The 21,534-nt window shown below is 40.2% G+C and overlaps 1 protein-coding gene across 1 annotated transcript in view; it reads right to left on the bottom strand.

Moving 5' to 3' along the window:
- Positions 1-21,534, bottom strand: part of col21a1 (collagen, type XXI, alpha 1) — a 129,881-nt gene that overhangs the window by 2,818 nt on the left and 105,529 nt on the right. Inside the window, 2 exon segments of the mRNA XM_058795230.1 lie at positions 93-170; positions 12,942-13,142. Coding sequence (XP_058651213.1) covers positions 93-170; positions 12,942-13,142 — 279 coding nt within the window.

The raw sequence follows: 21,534 nt of genomic DNA, 5'->3' as shown, positions 1-21,534 counted from the left end.
GTGGGAAATTGCCATTAACATACATAATAGAACCTCAGGGCAAAAATAAAATACACAATGCATATGTTAGTAGTGGTGCTGCATTTGCTCACCTGGTGGTCCTGGGAGACCTGGGTCTCCAATTTGTGAGCGTCCTTGATTTCCTTTCTCACCCTTTTCTCCTGGATCACCTAAACATAGCCAGAATTTTTTTATAAATAATAATAATAATAATAATAATATATATATATATATATATATATATATATATATATATATATATATAGGTCACACTTTATATTAGGTGTCCTTAACTACTATGTACTTGCATCAAAAAATAAGTACAGTGTACTTAATGTGTTCATATTGTATTGCAAAACACTTTTGCTGCTATTGAGGTGGGATACGGGTAGGTTAGGGACAGGTTTGGTGGTATGGGTAGGTTTAAGGGTGGGTTAAGATGTGACGGATGGGTCAACAGTGTAATTATAAATGTAATTACAGAAATTAGTTACAGATGTAATTACATATAGGTATTTAAAAACTTTTTTCTATAGCCACTATGCCCCGTCTGTCTGGAATCAAATGATTTCATTTACATAATAAACATAAGTACAATGTAAAAACATGTATGTACACAATAAGGGCATTGTACGAAATGATTAATTTAAATGTAAGTACACAGTAGTTAAGGCCATCTAATATAAAGTGGGACCTATATATATAAAAACTTGGCTAACTTGTTGAGATAGTGAATTGGTGGGTTTTTGTTAAATGTGAGCCAAAATCATCGCAATTAAAAGAACCAAAGACTTAAACTACTTCAGTCTGTGTGCATTTAATTAATTTAATACACGAGTTTCACAATTTGAGTTGAATTACTGAAATAAATAAAACTTTTCCACAACATTCTAATTTATTGAGATGCACCTGTATGTGCAATATATACTCAAAGGGTCAAACGTTATGAATATTAGATTTATTTTTGTCTCCATTTCTAAATATATTTGTATTAGGGCTGTAACAATACTAATCCTATTACATTTGGAAAATAAAACAGCTTAAAATGTGTGAAATATAATGTTCTAAGTGCCACTGTGCTCAACAAGGCAGCCCAAACGACGTAACAGACAATGTGCTGTCTGCCCAGTAATGGACGGGCATGCAGGGCATGCACTAAGGCCCTGCGATAACCTCGTCTTGCTGGGTTGCCATTAATATAAATCAATTAAATAAAAAGCATTTATTCCAGGGTCTGTCTGAATACTGGATTCTGATCGGCTGGCAGGTATGCATTAAAACTGTTTAATGCACAGGTAGTTCCAAGTCAGTTTAATCACCGTTCCATATTAATGCGCTGCTTTAATTGATGCACACTAGGGATGGGAAGATTCCCCGATTCGCTTGGTGCATCGGCAAAAATAGTTAACGATGCGATGCATCAGTTTAAAAAGTGTGCATCGGATACAAGTTAATGTCAATCATGGATCAAATCTATCCACCATGGCAAACAGCGAATATATTTGTGCTGTTTAATGCATTTGAGACGTTTTATTTTCCTCAGTGCGTAACTGACATGTCACGAGTATATTTTTCATCTGTAAATGTTAGAAAGTCATGCAAATATATCCATTTTGCTGTCAGGAGTGGGTTTACGCGAGTGGACAAGCGCTGCTGCATGCATGCACGCTAAACAGACGGAGCGCAATAATTCTGAGTCAAATATGCATGTTATGATAGCAGTAACTGTAAAGGGACTATTGTAATGGGTAAATAAAGTGTAAGCTAATACAGTCCTAATTACTAAGCTCAGATGAGTTAATGTGTGTTTCTTATAGCAGTTAAAATGTAGTTTTAATTTAGTGATTTTAACTTTTAGTTTAGTGACTGCTAATGCTTTAAAGAGCAATGTTAGATTGTAATGTTCTAATGCTATCTGTTCAAACTATAAAAGGTACAGCTGTTATAAAACCAGAGAGAAAGGCTGCATGGCTATGATAGTATGTGAGACAGTCGGTGGTAATATCAATGCATTCCTATTGGTCAGTGAGGAGCTCAGCTTAGCCTGACAGTTTGCCTGCCCTGAACCAGGTTAGCTTTCCAGCATAAGTAGCCACAGTGACTGAGGTTGATCTTTGTTAAATTTGCTTTATGGAACCAAATCATTTGACAGTGAGTCAGACTAACTGAAATAAGCCTGGCCTATTTGGTAAACTTGTTTTATGAAACAGGCCTCGAGGCGTTAGAAGTCAGAAAACACAAGTTAATTTATGATTTGCTGTCTGTCTGATCCAAAGAAATAATCATAATAATCATATTTTTTTCCATTGCATCGTATTGCATCGAATCGCATTGTGTTGAATTGAATCAAATCGAAATCAGATCGCACTGCATCGTAACAGGGGTGAATTATATCGTATCGCATCGCAAGCTGCTACATATGTATCTTCAATGTATCGTCTCGTTGGCTATGCATCGAGATGCGTATCGCATCGGCCTCAGTTATGGAGATGCACATCCCTAATGCACACAAACCCAAACACACATCACTCACTCGCAGACACACACACACACACAGAGAGAGAGAGAGAGGTCGGAGATCATAGATTGCATAGATTTTTATTAATAAAATAGCCTAGATACTAGATCGCTACATTATATTCCCAGCAACGAGGTGGTAAAATCGCTGTTTTTGAAGTAATTGTTTGTAGAGAGAGACGCGCAGACGCAGCAGTTACACACATCTCTCTCTCTCTCTATCGATCGATCGATAGATAATACATTGAAATACATGCTATAATTCATTCAAATAAATGTGGTCTTACCACACTATTTCATCTCTGTGTATGATTTGAAGTGGGCAGAATGCTAGCGCTAACGTGCTGTAACTGACAAAAATAACTTTTATTTTTACCCATTCGGTCAAATATTGCGCTACAAAGAGCAATACTAGTTTTAAAGGGGTCATCGGGGGAGACCATGTGACCCTTCGACAGCGATGCACGTGTAGTCCTTCGCTCTGTTCACTCTGTCAAATATTATATAATCCTGTCAGTAAATTTCGAACCACTCTATATTTAACTCATCATCAGAGGTGGGTAGTAACGAGTTACATTTACATCAGGACGTTTTTTGGGTAACTAATACTTTTAGAGTATATTTAAAAATGGGTACTTTTACTCTTACTCAAGTACATTTTTAGTGAAAAAACGGTACTTTTACTTCGTTACTTTGGGCGACGCTCCTCTCGTTACTTTATCTTAATGCAATACTACAAGTTATAAATCCTTCAATTTATTCCAAGCGCGCCGTCTACTTTTTTTCTGGGCAATGAGCGATGTCCGTTCGCGAATGATTCATTCTTTTGAGTCAATTCTGTTCGAAGGCTTGATCAAACCAGTTGGCAGACCAGTGAATCGGTTCGTGAATCAGTTTGAACGATTCGCTCAGTTCCCTGCCGCACGCGCTGAGTCGTCTGAAGCAGTTCTCACTCAGAGTTGTAACATCAAGAGCGTTGAAGACGTGTCTTTGGATCTACAGTCAGTTGAAAGCAAATCTGCAAAGGCTATGGTTTGCTAGCTATGAAGATCTTTATTAGACGAACACCGCGTGTGCTACCGGTTCCACAGGTATAGATTCGATTACAGTACACAATACCACTATGACATTGCCAGTTTGTTGTACATGTAGGCTACCTTACACATTAAATACATTGTATAATTTATTCATTAAATAAGCTGTCACAGAGTATGAAATAAACACCCACCAAACCCGCGTTAGTTCAAGGAGGAATGCCTTTGCCTAGACTAGACACAATTAATACTGATATTTTCACAATATTTACGCTTGCAGAAATAAAGGCTACATTTGTTTACATTTTGCAGAACAGAAGGAAGAAGATCCGTCAATGTGCATTTGTTTCGTTATGTTCAGATGTTCTGTAGCGGTCATGCGAGGAGTTTTCACTCTTCTCCGTGTCAGAGGTTATATACACATTTATAAAACATAATTAAACTTTAAAATATAATTTAATTTAACTCAGTGATGCAAATCAGAATTTGTATCAGCTGTTACTCCAGTTTTCAGAGTCATATGATCTTCAGACATCATTCAAATATATTGATTTATTACCAGTGTTGTTGAAAAAAAACAAAAAAAACAGCATATGCTGGTTAGGTATGTTTTGAAGCTGGAATGCTGGTTTATGCTGGTCATGTGCTGTTCTTGAGCTGGTCGGACCAGCACATGACCAGCTTAAACCAGCTCAAACCAGCATCCCATGCTTCAAAACATACCATACCAGCATATGCTGTTTTTTTTCAACAGGGAACAGTTTTGCTGCTTAATATTTTTTGGAACCTGTGACATTTTGTTCAGGATTCTTTTATGAATAGAAAGCTGAAAAAGAACAGCACTGATAATAAATCGGGCTGATAAAAATACAGATTTGCATCACTGAAATAAATTACATTAAAAAAAAAACAGCATATGCTGGTTAGGTATGTTTTGAAGCTGGAATGCTGGTTTATGCTGGTCATGTGCTGTTCTTGAGCTGGTCGGACCAGCACATGACCAGCAAACCAGCTCAAACCAGCATCCCATGCTTCAAAACATACCATACCAGCATATGCTGTTTTTTTCAACAGGGAACAGTTTTGCTGCTTAATATTTTTTGGAACCTGTGACATTTTGTTCAGGATTCTTTTATGAATAGAAAGCTGAAAAAGAACAGCACTGATAATAAATCGGGCTGATAAAAATACAGATTTGCATCACTGAAATAAATTACATTAAAAAAAAAACATTAAAAGTATTTTGAACGGCTGTGTGTGTGTGTGTGTGTGTGTGTATGTATGTATATAAAATTTTATTTAAATATCTATATATCTAAATAAAAATATACTATATTCAGTATATGATCCAAAGTAACTAGTAACTAACTACTTGAGTAGTTTTTTTATCCGATACTTTTTTACTCTTACTCAAGTAACTATTCAGACTATTACTTTTACTTGAGTAAATATTTCTTCAAGTACTTTTACTTTTACTTGAGTACAGTTTTTGGGTACTCTACCCACCTCTGCTCATCATGAATACTTCAACAGTCAAAGACAATCAGAAAAGAGAGATTGAGCAATCGCCATTAAAGAAAAAAATTCAAAGATTCCACCATCTCCAGAGAGGATCTCGACGGTGCTATCGCTAATTTAAGCTAGCACTTAAAGAGCAGCAAAATACTTTGGACTTGGTTGTGGCCTCAACAGTAAGAAATGCTGTAGACTCTGTACTGACCCCAGCATTGCGTGACCTGCGTGCGGACATACAAGCGACCAACAATTCTGTTAAAGAGCTAAGAGCGGATCTGGAGGCAAAGCAGACACGTGACCGGGTCGATTCTGTTCAAGCAGCTGCACGTGAGGATAGGAGGACAGTCACAAACTTAAGAAATCAGCTGGAGCAACTCACTGAGAAGATGACGGACATTGAAGATTGGAGCAGGAGAAATAACGTACAACTGGTGGGGTTGCCGGAGGGGGTGGAGGGCTCCGATGCAACTGGCTTCTTCAGAGCTAATCTTTCCAAGTGGATCCCTTCCCTGAAAGGCCGTGACATCGAGATTGACTGGACCCATCGCGTGTATGATGGAAGGAAAAACTCAGATCGGCCACGTACTCTCATCTTCCGTGTACTAAGATGGCATGACAGATCGGCGATCCTGAAGGGTGCTCGGCAGGCATATCCGGTGAAATAAATGCAGGACAATGTCACGCTACTATTTTTTCCCGACTTCAGTCCAGCCACAACTATCAAGAGAAAGAGCTTTAATCCAGTCTTGAAGAAGATGACAACACTTGGTCTCCAGCCCTTTCTCACCTATCCGGCGGTAATTAAACTACGGCACAAAGGTGAGCAGATGACATTTGCCTCTGCTCAGAAAGTGGAGGATTTTATCAGCTCACTGTCACAGAAGAAGACATATGCTGCAGCTCTACAAAGCAACAGAAAAACAGCGGCCACCATCTCCATCTCTTCGGCCCAGCGAGAAGAACTTAATGACCGGGATGGAAGCGATTCCAGCTGCCCAGGAGAGGATAATAACAAGGTGGACATGGACATTTGTTAAATCTCTTTTCTTTTTTTCTTTCTCTCTCTCTCTCTCTCTCTCCTCCTGGGATATTGTTCCTATTTATCCGGCACAACTGTCTCTTTACTGGTAAGACTAACACCCTTTTTTTTGGAGGGGTCTAATGGGGAGTAGGTTTAATTACAATCATTTTTGACTATGTGGGCCTTTTGGGGACATGTCTTGCATTGAGGTGGACCGGTTACGTATGATCACCATTGTTTGTTGCTCAATCAGACATACGTTCTCTGTATTGTGCAGTCTGAGTTGTTTCTTGTTTATAGTTGTTTGTTGTTCCTGTTTCTGTGTTGCTTTTATTTTTTACAACAGACATCTATTTATGGTCCGAATGAGACAGATAGTGAATTCCTTACAAATATTTCCAAAACACTACTTGAGCATACTGATTGCCCATTAGTGGTGTGTGGGGATTTTAATGCTGTCGTAAATCCTGCTTTGGATAAATCTCAATCTAATACAACAGTCAATCCATCTTCTAAATCACTGAATAGATTTATCACTGAGTTCAACTTAATTGATCTTTGGAGAATTCAGAATACTAAATCTAAGGACTTCACTTTTTTTCTAATAGACATAAGACTTTCTCTAGGATAGACTACATATTTCTCAGCCCATCTTTAATTTCGTCTAATTCCTCCATCTCTATATTACCAATTTTATTATCTGATCATTCTGCTGTGTTGTGCAGTATTCCTCTTTCCAATATTAAAGACAAATCCCCTGGAGGGCGCTTTAACATATCATTATTAAGTAATCAGACCTTCATTACTTATTCAAAAGAATATATAAAGGAATTTCTTGAAATTAATATGTCCTCTGATGTGGATCCTCAAATACTGTGGGAAACGACTAAGTGTACTATACGAAGATTCTGTATATCTTTCTCTTCTACACTTGCCAAAGCGAAAATTCACCAGTTCACACAATTAGAAAATAAAATCCAATCATTACAAAACCTACAAAAGCAACATTTTACAGAGCAACAGGCTACACAGCTGTCCTCTTTAAAAGAAGAATATGATTTACTTTCACACTCAAAAGGCGGAATTTATCTTACATAGGACTGGGCAAAAATATTATTTTGAATCAGAGAGACCTAGTCACCTATTAGCCCTTAGGCTGAAAGAATGTGAGTCTAAGGCATATATTAGCACAATAAAATCATTGGATGGTCAGGTCACTACGAACCCTGCGGAGAACCCTTGCAAGATCCGTTAGATTGTTCCAGCTACAGACCGATATCACTTATCCCATGTGATCTAAAAATCTATGCTAAAATTTTTGCTTCTCGTATGGAGAAGGTAATTCATAGTTTGATCAAGGAGGACCAAACCGGTTTTATAAAGGGGCACAATGCGTCTGACAATATGCGTCGACTCTTTCATATTCTTGACCTTGCAGACTCTCATTCGAGCCCTTGTGCGGTTTTTTCACTTGATGCAGAAAAAGCCTTTGACAGGCTAGAGTGGAATTATATGTGGCAGTTCTGCAGTGTTTCGGCGAACATTTCATTTCTATGATTAAGACATTATACCACTCACCTGGAGCATCAGTCTTGACTGATAATATTATATCCCCCCCGTTCCCTTTACAGCGAGGAACGAGGCAGGGATGTCTGCTTTCTCCCTTATTGTTTTGCTTATCTCTTGAACCCTTAGCACAAGCCATCAGGAGATCTGAAGTATCGATTAAGATTCATGATCATAATCATAGTATTTCATTCTACGCTGATGATATTATTCTATATTTAGACCACTTTGATGTTTCAGTCTCTAGTATAATTAAGGAATTTGATCATTTTAGTAGCTTATCAGGATACAAAATAAATTGGAGCAAATCTGCTTTAATGCCAATTAAGAATGTCAAGATTAATTATTCTATTCCCTCATTTATCCCTATTAAGGAATCTTTCATCTATTTGGGCATTACCATATATAAAAACATCCATAAGATTGCCAGAGACAATTTTAATAGTATTCTAGTTTAGGTCAAAAATGATATTCAAAGATGGAAGAATCTTAAAGTCTCTCTTCAAGGAAGAATCTCCACAGTTAAGATGAATTTGTTACCTCGGTTTAACATTCTTTTCTCTATGCTACCACTTTCTCCCCCTCCAGGTTACTTTAAGGAGATCAACTCCATACTTTCTCAATTTATCTGGAATGATAAATGCCCCAGAATCAAACTTACCACGATACAACATCCTATACGCACAGGAGGACTGGCTGTACCAAATTTTGAATGGTATTTCATTCCAACTTAAGGCTCTTTATAATTGGGTTGATCCTCAATCAAAAGTTTCATGGAGAGTGATTGAAGCTGACAAGGTTAAACTAAATATACTCCAAGATATTTTATTTACTGGTACAGGGAAAAAAGGTGATAATTATAAATTTGTTCCGGTTGTGGCTAATTCTATTCAAATCTGGAAAGCGGTTGAACGTCTGATAGGAGGATCTTTCAAATTTTGTAACAGTACACCTTTATGGCACAATTTTAATTTTGTATGCGGAAATCGTCCATTTGTCCAACCCTCTTGGTCTTCTTTAGGCGTAAACACGTGCGGTGATATACTGTATATGATAACCAGGGCCTCTTCATTTCAGACATTAAGAACAAAATTTTGTTTATCAGCATCCGCATATTTTGTCTTTCTTCAATTACGTTCTGCTCTCAAAGCGTATGGAGTTCCTTGGGCATCTCCCATTTCCTCTCATCCTATGCGGGATTGGATTGCACCATCTTCTGGTCAGCCATCTGTTACCATAATAAAATTATTGATTGCATTACAAAACCTCTTTCTATTAAATCTATTCGGAATTGGGAATTATCTGACCTTAATTTATCTGTCGACTGGGAGAGAGTGTGGTCTAACCTCAGCGTAATATCTAAAAACTTGGCTCATCGTCTTATTCACTTCAAAGTCATTCATAGAGCATACATAACCTCCTTACAAAAGATTCAAAATGAAACTACAACCAAATTTTACCTACCAAATATGTAATACTGCATCATCAGGTACTTTTCTTTATATGTTTTGGGAGTGTCCTATTGTCATTAATCTATGAACACATGTAAACCTGGTTTTATCCTCCTTACTACAAATTGCTTGCTTTGCTAACCCAAGTTTGTGTCTTCTTAATGATGATTCTTATAATGTAATAACTTGTTTTTTTTTTCCTCCCTGTCTCTCTCCTTTTTGACTGGACTTTTAAAGTATTGATTATATGTCTGTTGTTTTGTTTTGTTTGTTTTGAATAGATGTTATGATGTTGTGTTTGAAAATAAATAAAAAGTTGATAACAAAAGGGGTCATCGGATGCCCATTTTCCACAAGTTGATATGATTCTTTAGGGTCTTAATGAAAAGTCATACTTTGGTTCAAATTTCCCAAAGGTAGTGTAAAAAACACCCTTTTTACTCTGTCAAAATCAGCTCTGTTTTCAGCAAGCTGTTGCTTTAAATGCTAATGAGCTCTGCTGACCCCGCCCCTCTCTTCCGTGGGGTGACGAGCAGTACTGTTTACTTTAGCCGCGAAACTGGCTAACTAGCACATTATTAGGAAAGGCGATTTGCAAAGATTCATAAAAAACCCTAATACTCACTGGATCACAAAAGATTCGCACGAACATAGACGCATTTAGGCAGATCGGGATCGGCGCATTCCCTTCAAAAATGAAAGTAACGTTTACGTTAATCCTCTGCCTCTTCAGCGGCTCAGATGTCGGGAGTAAATGATGACTGCTATATTCATTACTTTATCCAACAACAAAACACCTCAGTCACTTAATCGGAGACATCTTGTCCTCCCCAGCTCTCAGCTCACTCAGGGCAGGTCTAAGGTAAGACGGCCTTGTCAGTCAACTATCATAGGAGGGGGCTGTGCAGAACTACATCATTCTGACAGGAATCTCAGGACAGCCTGATTTAAGAAAGGGGTTTTTAAAATAGGGATTAAAAAAAAAAAAAAAAAACACTGGGTGGATTTTTCTCATTATATGGTGGATGTGTACACACACTTCCAATACACATTTATGTTCAAACAACTTGTAAAGTGAATTTTGCATCCGATGACCCCTTTAACTTGTCTATAACTTGGCAAATGACCATGGAATAAGTGGGATAGTCAACGGCTAGCCGTGCATTAAATGATTTTAAATGCACTTCGCGTCCGCTACAACCCGTCAAAATAAAAGTTCGATTTAACTTGAAATTATGACAAAGACATTAGCATTGCGCAATGTATTTCAAAGTTATAATAACAACAACAATTAAAGCTGCAAGCAGCGATGATCGGGCCCTCGCACCCAGGCTCACCGCCAACGGTGGCTTAAGAAAGACAGGGAACGGTGAGCAATATGCATTTAAAAAGCCAAATATAGAGGAAAATGTTTAAGTCATTTATATGTGCCAAACCTGCTGCCAGCTGGTGGCGCTATGTCTATAACTTAACATTGGCCTGTAGATGTCTTCAGACCAGTACTTTTATCAAACATATGAAGTTTGGTGCAGATTGGACATTGCATGTTTAAGTTAGTGTAAAACAAGTCATTTCCTGTTGCCAACAGGTGGCACTATCACTATAAATGAATATTGGCCTTAAGATGTGTTCAGGCCAGGACTCTTACCAAACATGTGAAGTTTGGGGCAGACCGGACATTGCATGTTTAAGTTAGTGTAAAACAAGTAATTTACTGTTGCCAGAAGGTGGCAGTATGATTATAACTGAATATTGGCCTTCAGATGTGTTAAGGCCAGGACTCTTATCAAATATGTCAAGTTTGGGGCAGATCAGACATTGCGTGTTTAAGTTAGTTTGAAACAAGTCATTTCCTGTCACCAGCAGGTGGCGCTATAATTTTAACTGAATATTGGCCTTTTGATGTGTTTAGGCCAGGACTATTATAAAAGGTGTGAAGTTTGGGGCAGATAAGACATTGTATGCATGAGTTACAACAACTTCCTGTGTCATGGTATTAATAACATGCTTTAGTACTTAGTAAGTGTTGCTAGCATGTTTGACCATTATTCTAGCATGTTTAGCACACAATGGCATAATTTACAGTGTTGCTAAAAGTGCATCACTGTGTAAAACATGTCACTTCCTGTTATCAGTAATGTTGCAACCGCGGAAAGATGCCAATAAAACAGATTGTGAACAGTATGTCACTTAACGTGACATTTACCTCAGCAAAGTTATTCCGCTGTTCACAGTTCATTATTTAGCTATAAAACAACACTGAAGAGGAGCTTTTTTACTTATAATTATATATGTTTTAATAAATCTGGCATTAAGGTATTTTTGAAGAAAAAAGGAAAGTTTATGTTTAAAGGTGCTGTATGTAGGATTTTGACTCTACTAATGCATAAAAATACCATAATATGTTTGCAGATATTTAAGAAACATGCTAAGTTAACATGCTTGTTTATCTGAAAAACAATGCTACAGTCAGTTATTCTCCTTTGAAAATGTGCATTCCGGCCCAGAATGTCTGTATTTGTTATGGTTTGTGAAACCCACCCACTGCCAGTTTACCCAATTGTATTTCGGCACCCCGGGTTGCCAGCTGACGGAAAACACAGTGTATTTAATTTCATTCATCGTCATGTACGCTCATTTCTGTTGGTGTCGTTAATCTGGCAACCTGCGTCAAGTCTGAGGACGAGGGGCCGGGTGAAAAAAAACGTCTCCAATATTTTGAATTTGGACTGCAATACCTAGTTCAACCGCTAGGTGTCAATCCTACATACAGCACCTTTACGTTTATGGTAACAAAAGTGGTTAACATTCAACCTGTTCTTTTTCATTAGTATTATTTGTGATTTGAATTTTGTGAACAGGAGTTCCTCTTTTGCTGTGCTATAAGCCGGGCTTCGGATGCTTTCATTCGAATTCTAATTCACGACCTTGTCACTTTTTACAAGAAAAGATAGGCTAATTGTCTGTGTTGCTTACATCTATTCACTGTTTAAAACTAAAACAAATGACTGAAAAATGGATTCATTGCTATTCTTAATTGAAAAGCACAACAACAATAAAACAGTAGGCTACAAACTAACTTATATAATGTAATGTAATTAACATAAATGAATAAGACGAGGCATGGTATAGGCTACACCAGAACATTTAGCAAACACTGAGGAATCAAATAAATAAAGAACATTTAAAGAAAGCCTCCATAGCGTAACGTGAGATATACAGCAAAGACAAAACCAACATGTTCACCTTCTCCGGTTTAAGAAGCAGTCTTTTATTTTACTTTCGCTTGAAAACCAAATCCTCCGTCCCGTCTGCCATCGTTTCCTCAGTATTCGCGTCATTTTTGCCGCTCGTGCTGATGCGGCGAGTATAAACCAGGCTCTGCTCCCAAAGAGCTCGCATTGAAAGCGCCTCTCTCACTCTCTTCACGTGATCAGAAATCTTACTCCTGCTGCACTGTGTGGCGGCTCTGCAGTGCGCGCTTTATGCATGGAGCAGAGCAGACGTTTTGGAGCAGCGGACCATGCACTGGCACAAATGCGACTACGTCAAATTTGAACTCATTATTCATTCTGAATAAACGGCTATCGGTATCGGCAGAGAAATTCAGTATCGGTGCAACTCTAATTGTTTAATATATACTGTGATATTTTTTGAGACGATTATCATACCGTGAAAATCTCATACCATTACAACCCTATGCAATAGTAGACATACTAATGGTATAACAATAATACTGACAAACCAATTAGTATACCAATGAATTTCTGTGAACATCCGAGACAATATACTGTACAGCCCTATAGACATGGTATGATGTGTGTAGCATGCCTGTACCTTTCATGCCAGGGACACCAGGCCGCCCAGGTAAACCCCGCTGACCTTGCAGCCCATTAGAACCAGATAAACCTGGGAATCCTCGAGAGCCATGAGGACCTGGAGGTCCTGGAGGCCCTGGGGGTCCCACTCGTGTGTAGCAGTGTTCACAGCTTCTGTGATGACTGTGTTGGCTACTCAATAGTAGAGCAGGAATCTCAGCTGTAACAAAAAAAAAAAAGAAAAAAGAAAAACATAATAAGATACAGGAATGCCTCTGGCCCAGAAGCCTTTATTTCTACTGAATATTTACATTTAGTGTTTGAAATTTACTTTTTTTTTTCACTCACCAGACAATTTGGCTGCTAAATTTTGCTATAAACTTACCAGCTACTGAGAACTTCTACTACCCAAAATAAAATATCAGAAATAAACCAGATTTTAAAGGTCATTCAAACAAACTGTATTTATTATTAAATCTGCTTCTGAAAGATTGAATGCCTTTCAGTTTTACTACAATCATTCATTGTTTGTGCTTTTTTTAATATATTTTCATATTTCATATTCATATTGGAGTCTCCTGGTTGGGGGACATAATTTATGAATCACAACTGGGCAAATTGTGTCTGAATTTGTGTTACATGCCACAGTTGATTTTCACTTGCATTTACTGGGTTGGCATGTGTTAATTTCAAACCCTTCGTATATCTTACATTCAGTACACAGCATAAATATGGAAGCCCATTTCCACCAGGTAAGAAAAAAATTAATGCCTTAAAAAGTCGAAATTATGACATACTTAAGTCATTACTATGAGATAAAAAGTTGAAATTATGACTTAAAATGTCGAAATCATGACTTTACAAGTCGAAATTGACTTAATGACTTTATAAACACATTGGTCACAGGATAGTGGTCTAATGATAAACGGGACATTCTAAATTAACTTGGCTTAAAGCAGTTTAGAGGACCAAGTTCAATACACACCTTATTAATAAAGCATTTACCATTTACAGACCAGCAGAATATACCCCAGAATATAAACACAACACGCTGAGTTGCACATTAAGGGTTTTCTTGGGGTAGAATGTGGCTTATGGAAGATGGTGTAAAATGAATGAACATGAAAATTTATATAGGCTATATAGAGAGCCTATACTATGTACAGGCAAGACATGACCAGAATATGAACGCAATACTCGCAAAGTCTCACGTTAAGCGTTTATTCTTTATAAAAGATTTCAATGGGAGGAAAGCGCTTAAATTTAGCCGCGTTGCGTTCATATTCCGGGTTCATCCGCTCACCTGTACTCATAGTTTATATCTTTAATAATCTGAATAGGCTACTAGATGTGTTTTTTAGATCACGTCCCCTTCCAAAAAGCCACGTTAAGCGTTTTCCCACTGACTTTTGAACTTGTTCATTAAAAAAATTAATTAATTAAGTGACCATTTCTAATAATTACATCTTTATGCCAGCAGGTGGTGACAAATGAATGTCTTTTATGTTTTTTGAGTGAGTTATTGAATCACTGAATCATTTTAGGCAGTCAATTGGACACTGCAGTCATTACAGGATATAATTTGCTCAGTTTTTAATCATTTTTATTACATGCTTGAAATTTAAATTAAATATTTTCAAAATGCATCCCTTTTTAATCTGAACAGTTTTAGACATTCTGCTTTCAGGTTTTTGTTTTGTTTGGGACTTTGGATTAATATGTAGGCTGTAAATAATTACAAACATTAATTTGTATAATACATTATATAACTTATTTCTCACAAAGTAATCTCAAGGACTAAAATGGCACATGTTTTGGTAGTCAATTCATATATCTACTTATATAGGATATTATTAGTCTTTCTCCAAGGCAGGCCTGCTGTAAGATTCTCTGACTTTCTGGTGGACTCAGGCTGTGATTTCATTATTACTCCCAGAGTACAATTAATTTGGCTTAAAACAGTTTGGAGGACCAGATTCAGTTCACACCTCATTAATAAAGCATACCAGACAAGCAGAATAGTCTATATCCCAGAATATGAACACAATGCGCTAGTTGCACGTTAAGCGTTGTTTTCTTGGGGTATAGAAAACGCTTAACGTGCCTTAGTGGAAGGAGACAGTGATATAAAAAACACATCTAGTAGCCTATTCAGATTATTAAAAATATAAACTATGTGTACAGGCGAGTGGATGAACCCGGAATATGAACGCAACACGCTTTTCTCCCATAGCAAACTATTAGAACACTAAACGTGAGACTTTGCGAGGGTATATACACTGAAAAAATAAAATAAACGCAACACTTTTGTTTTTGCCCCCATTTTTCATGAGCTGAACTCAAAGATCTAAGACTTTTTCTATGTACAAAAAAGGCCTATTTCTCTCAAATATTGTTCACAAATCTGTCTAAATCTGTGTTAGTGAGCACTTTCTCCTTTGCCGAGATAATCCATCCACCTCAAAGTGTGGCATATCAAGATGCTATTTAGTGATAAAATGTTGTGTTGCAAAAATGAGTATACCCTCCAGAAAACAACAAAACTAATTAAAGTTTTCTACACAAGATCAAGGCAATAAACAGGTGAGTTTATTGAACAAAAACACTTCAATAGGAGTAATTTTTGACAATTAAAATAGTTTTAAGTGATTTTAAGCTTAGTGATTCTCAGACTAAGTCAACATTGACCATTAACTGGACAATATAAACAATGTATGTCGTTTTGAGTTTATCCACATCTCCTCTTTCCTCGTCTTGTCACAGTAGGCAACCTTGACAGAATATCGGACCCAAAAACAGAAAGCAGCGCTCCTTTTCCTCATTTTGTTTTTGAAGGTTTTTTTGTTTTCTCATTTTTTCCCCAACGGCATGGAAGTCGCCGCTCGCTTCTCCGCCCTAGCCCACAGAGATCTCCCGTTCGGGAAGTAAGAGTGGGAATTCTGCGGGATCGCCGCGAGTACTGCGAGTCCGCCGGACTCTCATCAGTCAAGTCTGACGGCCGTTCATCAATCAAGTCCACCAGCCATTCCTCAGTCAAGTCCGTCAGCCGCTCGTCTGTCAAGCCCACCGGCCGCTGTACCCCTAAGCCCTCAGCTGACAGCTGCTGTCACCCTCACCCCTAACCAAAGAAGGAATTTGAGGAAGAAAATGTTGTCAGCTCCAACCCCAGAGTTCGCTCCAGTGTCGGCTCCAGCCTCAGAGTTCGCTATAGTGTCGGCTCCCGCCCGAGAGTTTGCTCCAGTGCAGGCTCCAGCCCCAGAGTTCGCTCCAGTGCAGGCTCCAGCCCCTGACCAGAGTCGAGAGATGGCTCTAGCCTCTGACCAGAGTCGAGTCATGTCCCCAGGGCCCCCGTCTCCACGTCTAGCCCAAGGAGGGCGGTTGTGCTCACGTCCAGCCCAGAGAGGGCCTCAGATTCTGAGTCTAACCCAGAAAGGGCTCCTGTTCTCCAGTCGAGCCCAGAGAGGGCTACAGTCCCCGAATCCAGCCCAGTGAGGGCTCCAGTCCCCGGACCTAGCCCAGAGAGGGCTCTAGTTCCTGAGTTTAGCCCCGAGAGGGCTCCTGTTCCTAAGTTTAGCCCAGAAAGGGCCCTTATTCCCACGTTCAGCCCAGAGACTGCTGTAGTTCCTATGTCTTGCCCAGGGAGGGCCACAGTTCCCGCATCTAGCCCAAGGAGGGCTCCTGTTCCCACATCAAGCCCACGGAGGGCCTCAGAGACCGTGATTTCTCCCAGGGCTCCGTATGAGGCCAAGGCCACGGAGGCTGCCCAGCCATGGCCTCCTGAACTACCTGCTCCGCCATGGTGCCCTGAGCTGCCTGCTCCGCCATGGCCTGCTGAGCTCCCTGATCCACCATGGCCTCCTGAACTACCTGATCCACCATGGCGCCCTGAGCTGCCTCATCCGCCATGACACCCTGAACTGTCTGTTCCACCCTGGAGGTATTCCCCGTGTCCCTGTCCTGCACCAGCCTCCAGGCAGGGGGGAGTAATGTCACACCTTTTTGGACTGTCTGTGTGTTTGTTTCCATGTCCTTGTTTTCCCTTGTGTTTCCTTATACCCATTTTTAGTTTTCCTGTTCCTGTTCTCGTTTAGTTAGATCAGTCCCACCTGTATTTTATTAATTATCTAGTTTGGTCCTGTGTTCTTAAGCCCTGTGTTTCCTAGTGTCTGATGTCTGGTATTAAACGTCGATGTTGTGCTTCATGTGAGTCTCTCCCTGCCTTGTGTTACCTCTTTGGATTGTTTATTAAAGACTGTTGTTCAGAGTTTATCCACATCTCCTCATTCCTCGTCTTGTCACAGTAGGAATCCATGACAGTATGTACAGCTGCATGAATGCACAATAATAATAAATACTATGAACACTGAAAAATGTTCAGCTAATGCAAAATAAATAAATAAATAAAGCTGAGACAGTAAACAGGTAAGTGGTAACAGGGCCACAGCCTCAGTGGAGAAACTCTTCCTGAGCCAGCTGGTGTGGGACTGTAGGCTCCTATAGTACTTGTGAGATGGAAGGAGAATGAACAGATCATTGTTGGGATGGGATGCACCTTTTATAATCCCATTCTCCCTTCTCAAGAAGCGATTCTTGTAAATGTTCTTGACTGTTGGCAATTGAATACTGGTGATCTACTGGGCAGTTTTCTCCATTCGCTGGAGTGCCTTATTAAAAAATCGTCATACCTTGCAGTTAGTAAGTATACTCTTGATGATACTGTAGTCAAATCAAACAGTATCCTGGGATAAAGATGATCTTTCTTAAGGCCTTTCAGGAAATAAAGATGCTGCTGTGTTTTTTTTTTTTTTTTTAAATATTAATGAGGAGTTCAGAAACAGGAAGCTTAAAGCACACTCCACTACGACTCTATGGCTGATGTAAACAGACATTGCACATGGCTCTTAGTTTGTCTCAAGTCTACAATGTACTCCTTGGTCTTCTGGTTGTTGAGGATCACGTTGTTGTCAGTACATCACAGAGTCAGGTGCTGGACTTCATTTCTGTAAGCCATCTTTTCATCTCTGATCAAGCCAACCACTGTGGTGTCATCTGAGAACTTAATAAGTGTTAAGCCCAGGACACACTAAGCCGACGGTCAGCCGCCAGGCAATGTGGGGTGGTTTCTGAGTGTCATTTGGTTTTCGTTTTTTCTGTGTGCTCTTCACCATTAGCTCTAGTCACCTCCTGGTATGGGAGAGTTATGTTCTCTCACACAAGCGCAGAGCATACACCAGGGGTTCTCAACTCTGGCCCTTCTGCATCAGGACAAAAAAAAAAGTAGCACTTAAACACACTGGACAGACTACAGCTGACAGACAACTAGCATGTACACCAGGGGTTCTCAACTCTGGCCCTTGAGGTCCACTTGAGCTTGATCAAGGTTGGAGCTAAACCCTGCTGGAAAGTGGAGGGCCAGAGTTGAGAACCCCTGGTGTACATGCTAGTTGTCTGTCAGCTGTAGTCTGTCCAGTGTGTTTAAGTGCATCTTTTTTTTTGTCCTGATGCAGGCGATGCAAGGTGATGCCACAGTTCGCTTTCCTCAGCGCTAGTACTTTGGCATCAGTTTGTGACATAAGAGTTGGGACTGTCCAGGTGGGTCAGGACAGACTTGAGTGCCATGGAGATAGTGTCCTCTGTTGACCTATTTGTGCAGTAGGAAAACTGATGAGGGTCCAGGGCAGTAGGAAGAATGGCTTTCAGATGTGGTAAGACCAGTCTCTCAAAGCACTTAGAAATGATAGGAGTGAGTGCAACTGGGTGGAAGTCATTCAAGGCAGAACAAGGACAAGTTCCTGAGCCAGGGACAGATTGAAAATATCCATGAAGACCCCTGTCAGCTGACCTGCACAAACTATTAGGTATTATAAACCTCAGTGGAAGAGAGTGAGAGGTGTCGTTTTCAGATAGAGGATCTGCTTTAGATGTTATTTCCTTGTTACCCTGGTCGAAGCAAGCAGTGGTGAAGCTTTTCAGAAAGGGAGGCAGAGCTGGATGGGGGCAAAGAACTAGGCGTCTCGAAATCTGCAATAGTCCAAATGCCTTTCCACATACATTGGGGGTCAGCGGAGATTAAGACAGATTGGGTCCCCAATCCCTTTTTGTATGCATATTTAGCCTTGATGATGCCCTCCTGGGGTTGGTCCTGGCTGAGCTGTAAGCTTCCTGATCTCCAGACCTGAAAACTGCATCTCTTGCAAACCTTTATACCTTTATGTATATTGTCAGTTGTATATACATTGTGTTGTTTATACTGCCTTGTTACACAGACTTGAACCTAAGAATTTCACTGCCGGTACACCTGTTACACCTGATGTGTAACAATAAAGAGATTTGATTTGATTGACTGAGTGTGATGGCATGTGCAGCAAACACTCTCCAGTCTGTGCGTTGGAATTGGTGCTGTAGAACAGAATCAGCCCCCTCTGACCAGATCTTGATGGTTCTCATTGACTACCAGTCTATGCTGGGGAAGTAGGAACAAAGAGAGATAGACTGTCCCAGGTGGGAAGTGGGGTGACCCTATAGGCATCAGCACCATTAGTACAGACGTGGTCCAAAATTGTATGTCCTTTTGTTGATCATGAGACATTCTGATGGAATCTAGGAAGTATATAGGTTGCAATAATTGAGGTCCCCAGCAACAATAAAAGCCCAGTCTGGATGTAATGCCTGCAGCCTACTGATAGCAGGACTGAGTACTTTTATGGTTATTTTATCATTTGCATTTTGTAGTACATATATCACAGCAGCAATGATACTTTTAATGGTTGGTAAAAGGGACTGCACTTAATAAACAAACAGGTACTCCAAATCCATAGAGCAGTGGGTGTCAACAAAGGAAGAGTCAGAACACCATGACTTATTCACATACATGCATACACCACCTTCCTTGCTTTAACCTGTTGCTGCTGCAGTTCTGTCAGCCCTGAAAACCATGTTTTCCCTATCAAAAGCTACTCTCGATGCTGCATTTCAATAACGCTAATGAGAACATTCTTTGTTCGACCGGTTGTAAAGCACGTGTGTCAAACACGCCAAGAATTGGCTTAAATAACCTCGGTCAGTGAAGTCATTGATTACGTGCACCTGCAGGTTATAAATAGACGTGATACGTACACAACTTCATGAGATGCATGCCTCCTTTACGGCTCATCTCTGAAGATGAGTCGCATGACTTTGTTTTGAGTGTTTGGGGTAAGAGCATGCTGCTCTTGAGTTCGAAAAAAAAAAAAGAAAAAAGGGCTGTGACTGTGAGCACTGCGATTCACTTCCTATCCGTGTGCTTCGCATTCAGCTCACTTTCTTTTACAAAGAACGAGCCCCTGCGTCCTCGTTAAGATCGCACTTAAAAAAAAAAAAAAGAAAAAAAGAGATCCGGCTGAGGCTCGAGAGGCGGGTCCTCCCCTTTCTCTTGTGCTCTCACCAGATCGGGAAATTTTCGCGCCCACTTCCAAAGCGTGCCCTGGCATTTCTTCGGATTGGGCAGCGAATGTTGCAGCTCTTGATTCTTTTGAAATGGAAATTGAGAGCGCCACCTCCTGAGCGAATAAGGAGTTACTCGAGGTAATGACTCCTGCAGTGTGATCAGTTTAAAACTGGAAGTTTAAAACTACAAGAGCAGTATACCCCTAGACGCTCCAACTAGATGACAGGTTTCTGTCAGGTGGTCAGGAGGAGGGACCTCAGTATGGTCTCTCCCCTTCTTTGGTGACCTCCATGATGAGAGAACTTGTTCATGGAGTAAGCCCTATTTGTCCTTGAATTTTCCGAATATTGTGGATTCAAAGGCACGGGGCTACATGATGATACCCCAGGTGGAAGACACGCTAGCGAGCTATCTCTTCCCTGGGGGTGCATCATCACTCGAAAGTCAACACTCCCTACCAAGCTATGTAGAGCAACATCTACACTTGTAGGGAGAGCATTTCATGTCATGCTGGTGCTGCCCTGCACACCACAGCGGTTCTGCAGGCACATCAGAATGACGTTCATAAACATCTGCACGCAGGGAGGCAAGAAGCTCAAGAAAGCTTTCAATAAGTTTCTCCCCCACCGTGCTCTAGTGTCGGGGCTGTCGGCCACCCAGTCCCAACACGGCCCCCCGGGATGTCGCCCTTGCTCATCTTAACTATCTGGGATTGAGACTCAACACCAAGGAAGCGTTTTCTCTCTTGCCCAGGGCACAATGTATTTAGGGGTTAACAGGATTCTATCATACTGTGGGCACAGTCTCTATGTCTCCTACACGTATCGAATCCATTCTGAAAACCCTGAAGGATTTCAGGCTAGGCCAGAAAGCTACTGTACATTACTTTCAGAAAGTTCTAGGTCTCATGGCGACTGCATCCACGTGAAACCTTTGGACGTCTTGCACATGAGACCATTACAGTTGTGGCTCAGAGCCAGGGGATTTAATCCAAGGGCCAATCCCCAGAGGCATATAAGGGTTACACGCTAGGGCCTCGTACCCTTTTCTATGTGGTTCAGACCCCGGTTTTTGACTTTGGGTCCCACTCTAGGCACGTGCTGTCGTCGCAAGATGCTAACGACAGACGCTTCCCTCACGGGCTGGGTTGCGGTCTTGGATGACCGTCCAGCCCAAGGGTTCTGGA

Source organism: Onychostoma macrolepis, chromosome 13 (genome assembly GCF_012432095.1).
Source record: "Onychostoma macrolepis isolate SWU-2019 chromosome 13, ASM1243209v1, whole genome shotgun sequence".
Taxonomy (NCBI): domain Eukaryota; kingdom Metazoa; phylum Chordata; class Actinopteri; order Cypriniformes; family Cyprinidae; genus Onychostoma; species Onychostoma macrolepis.
The sequence above is the reverse complement of the archived record's forward strand: the minus strand, read 5'-3'. Positions and strand labels throughout refer to the sequence as shown.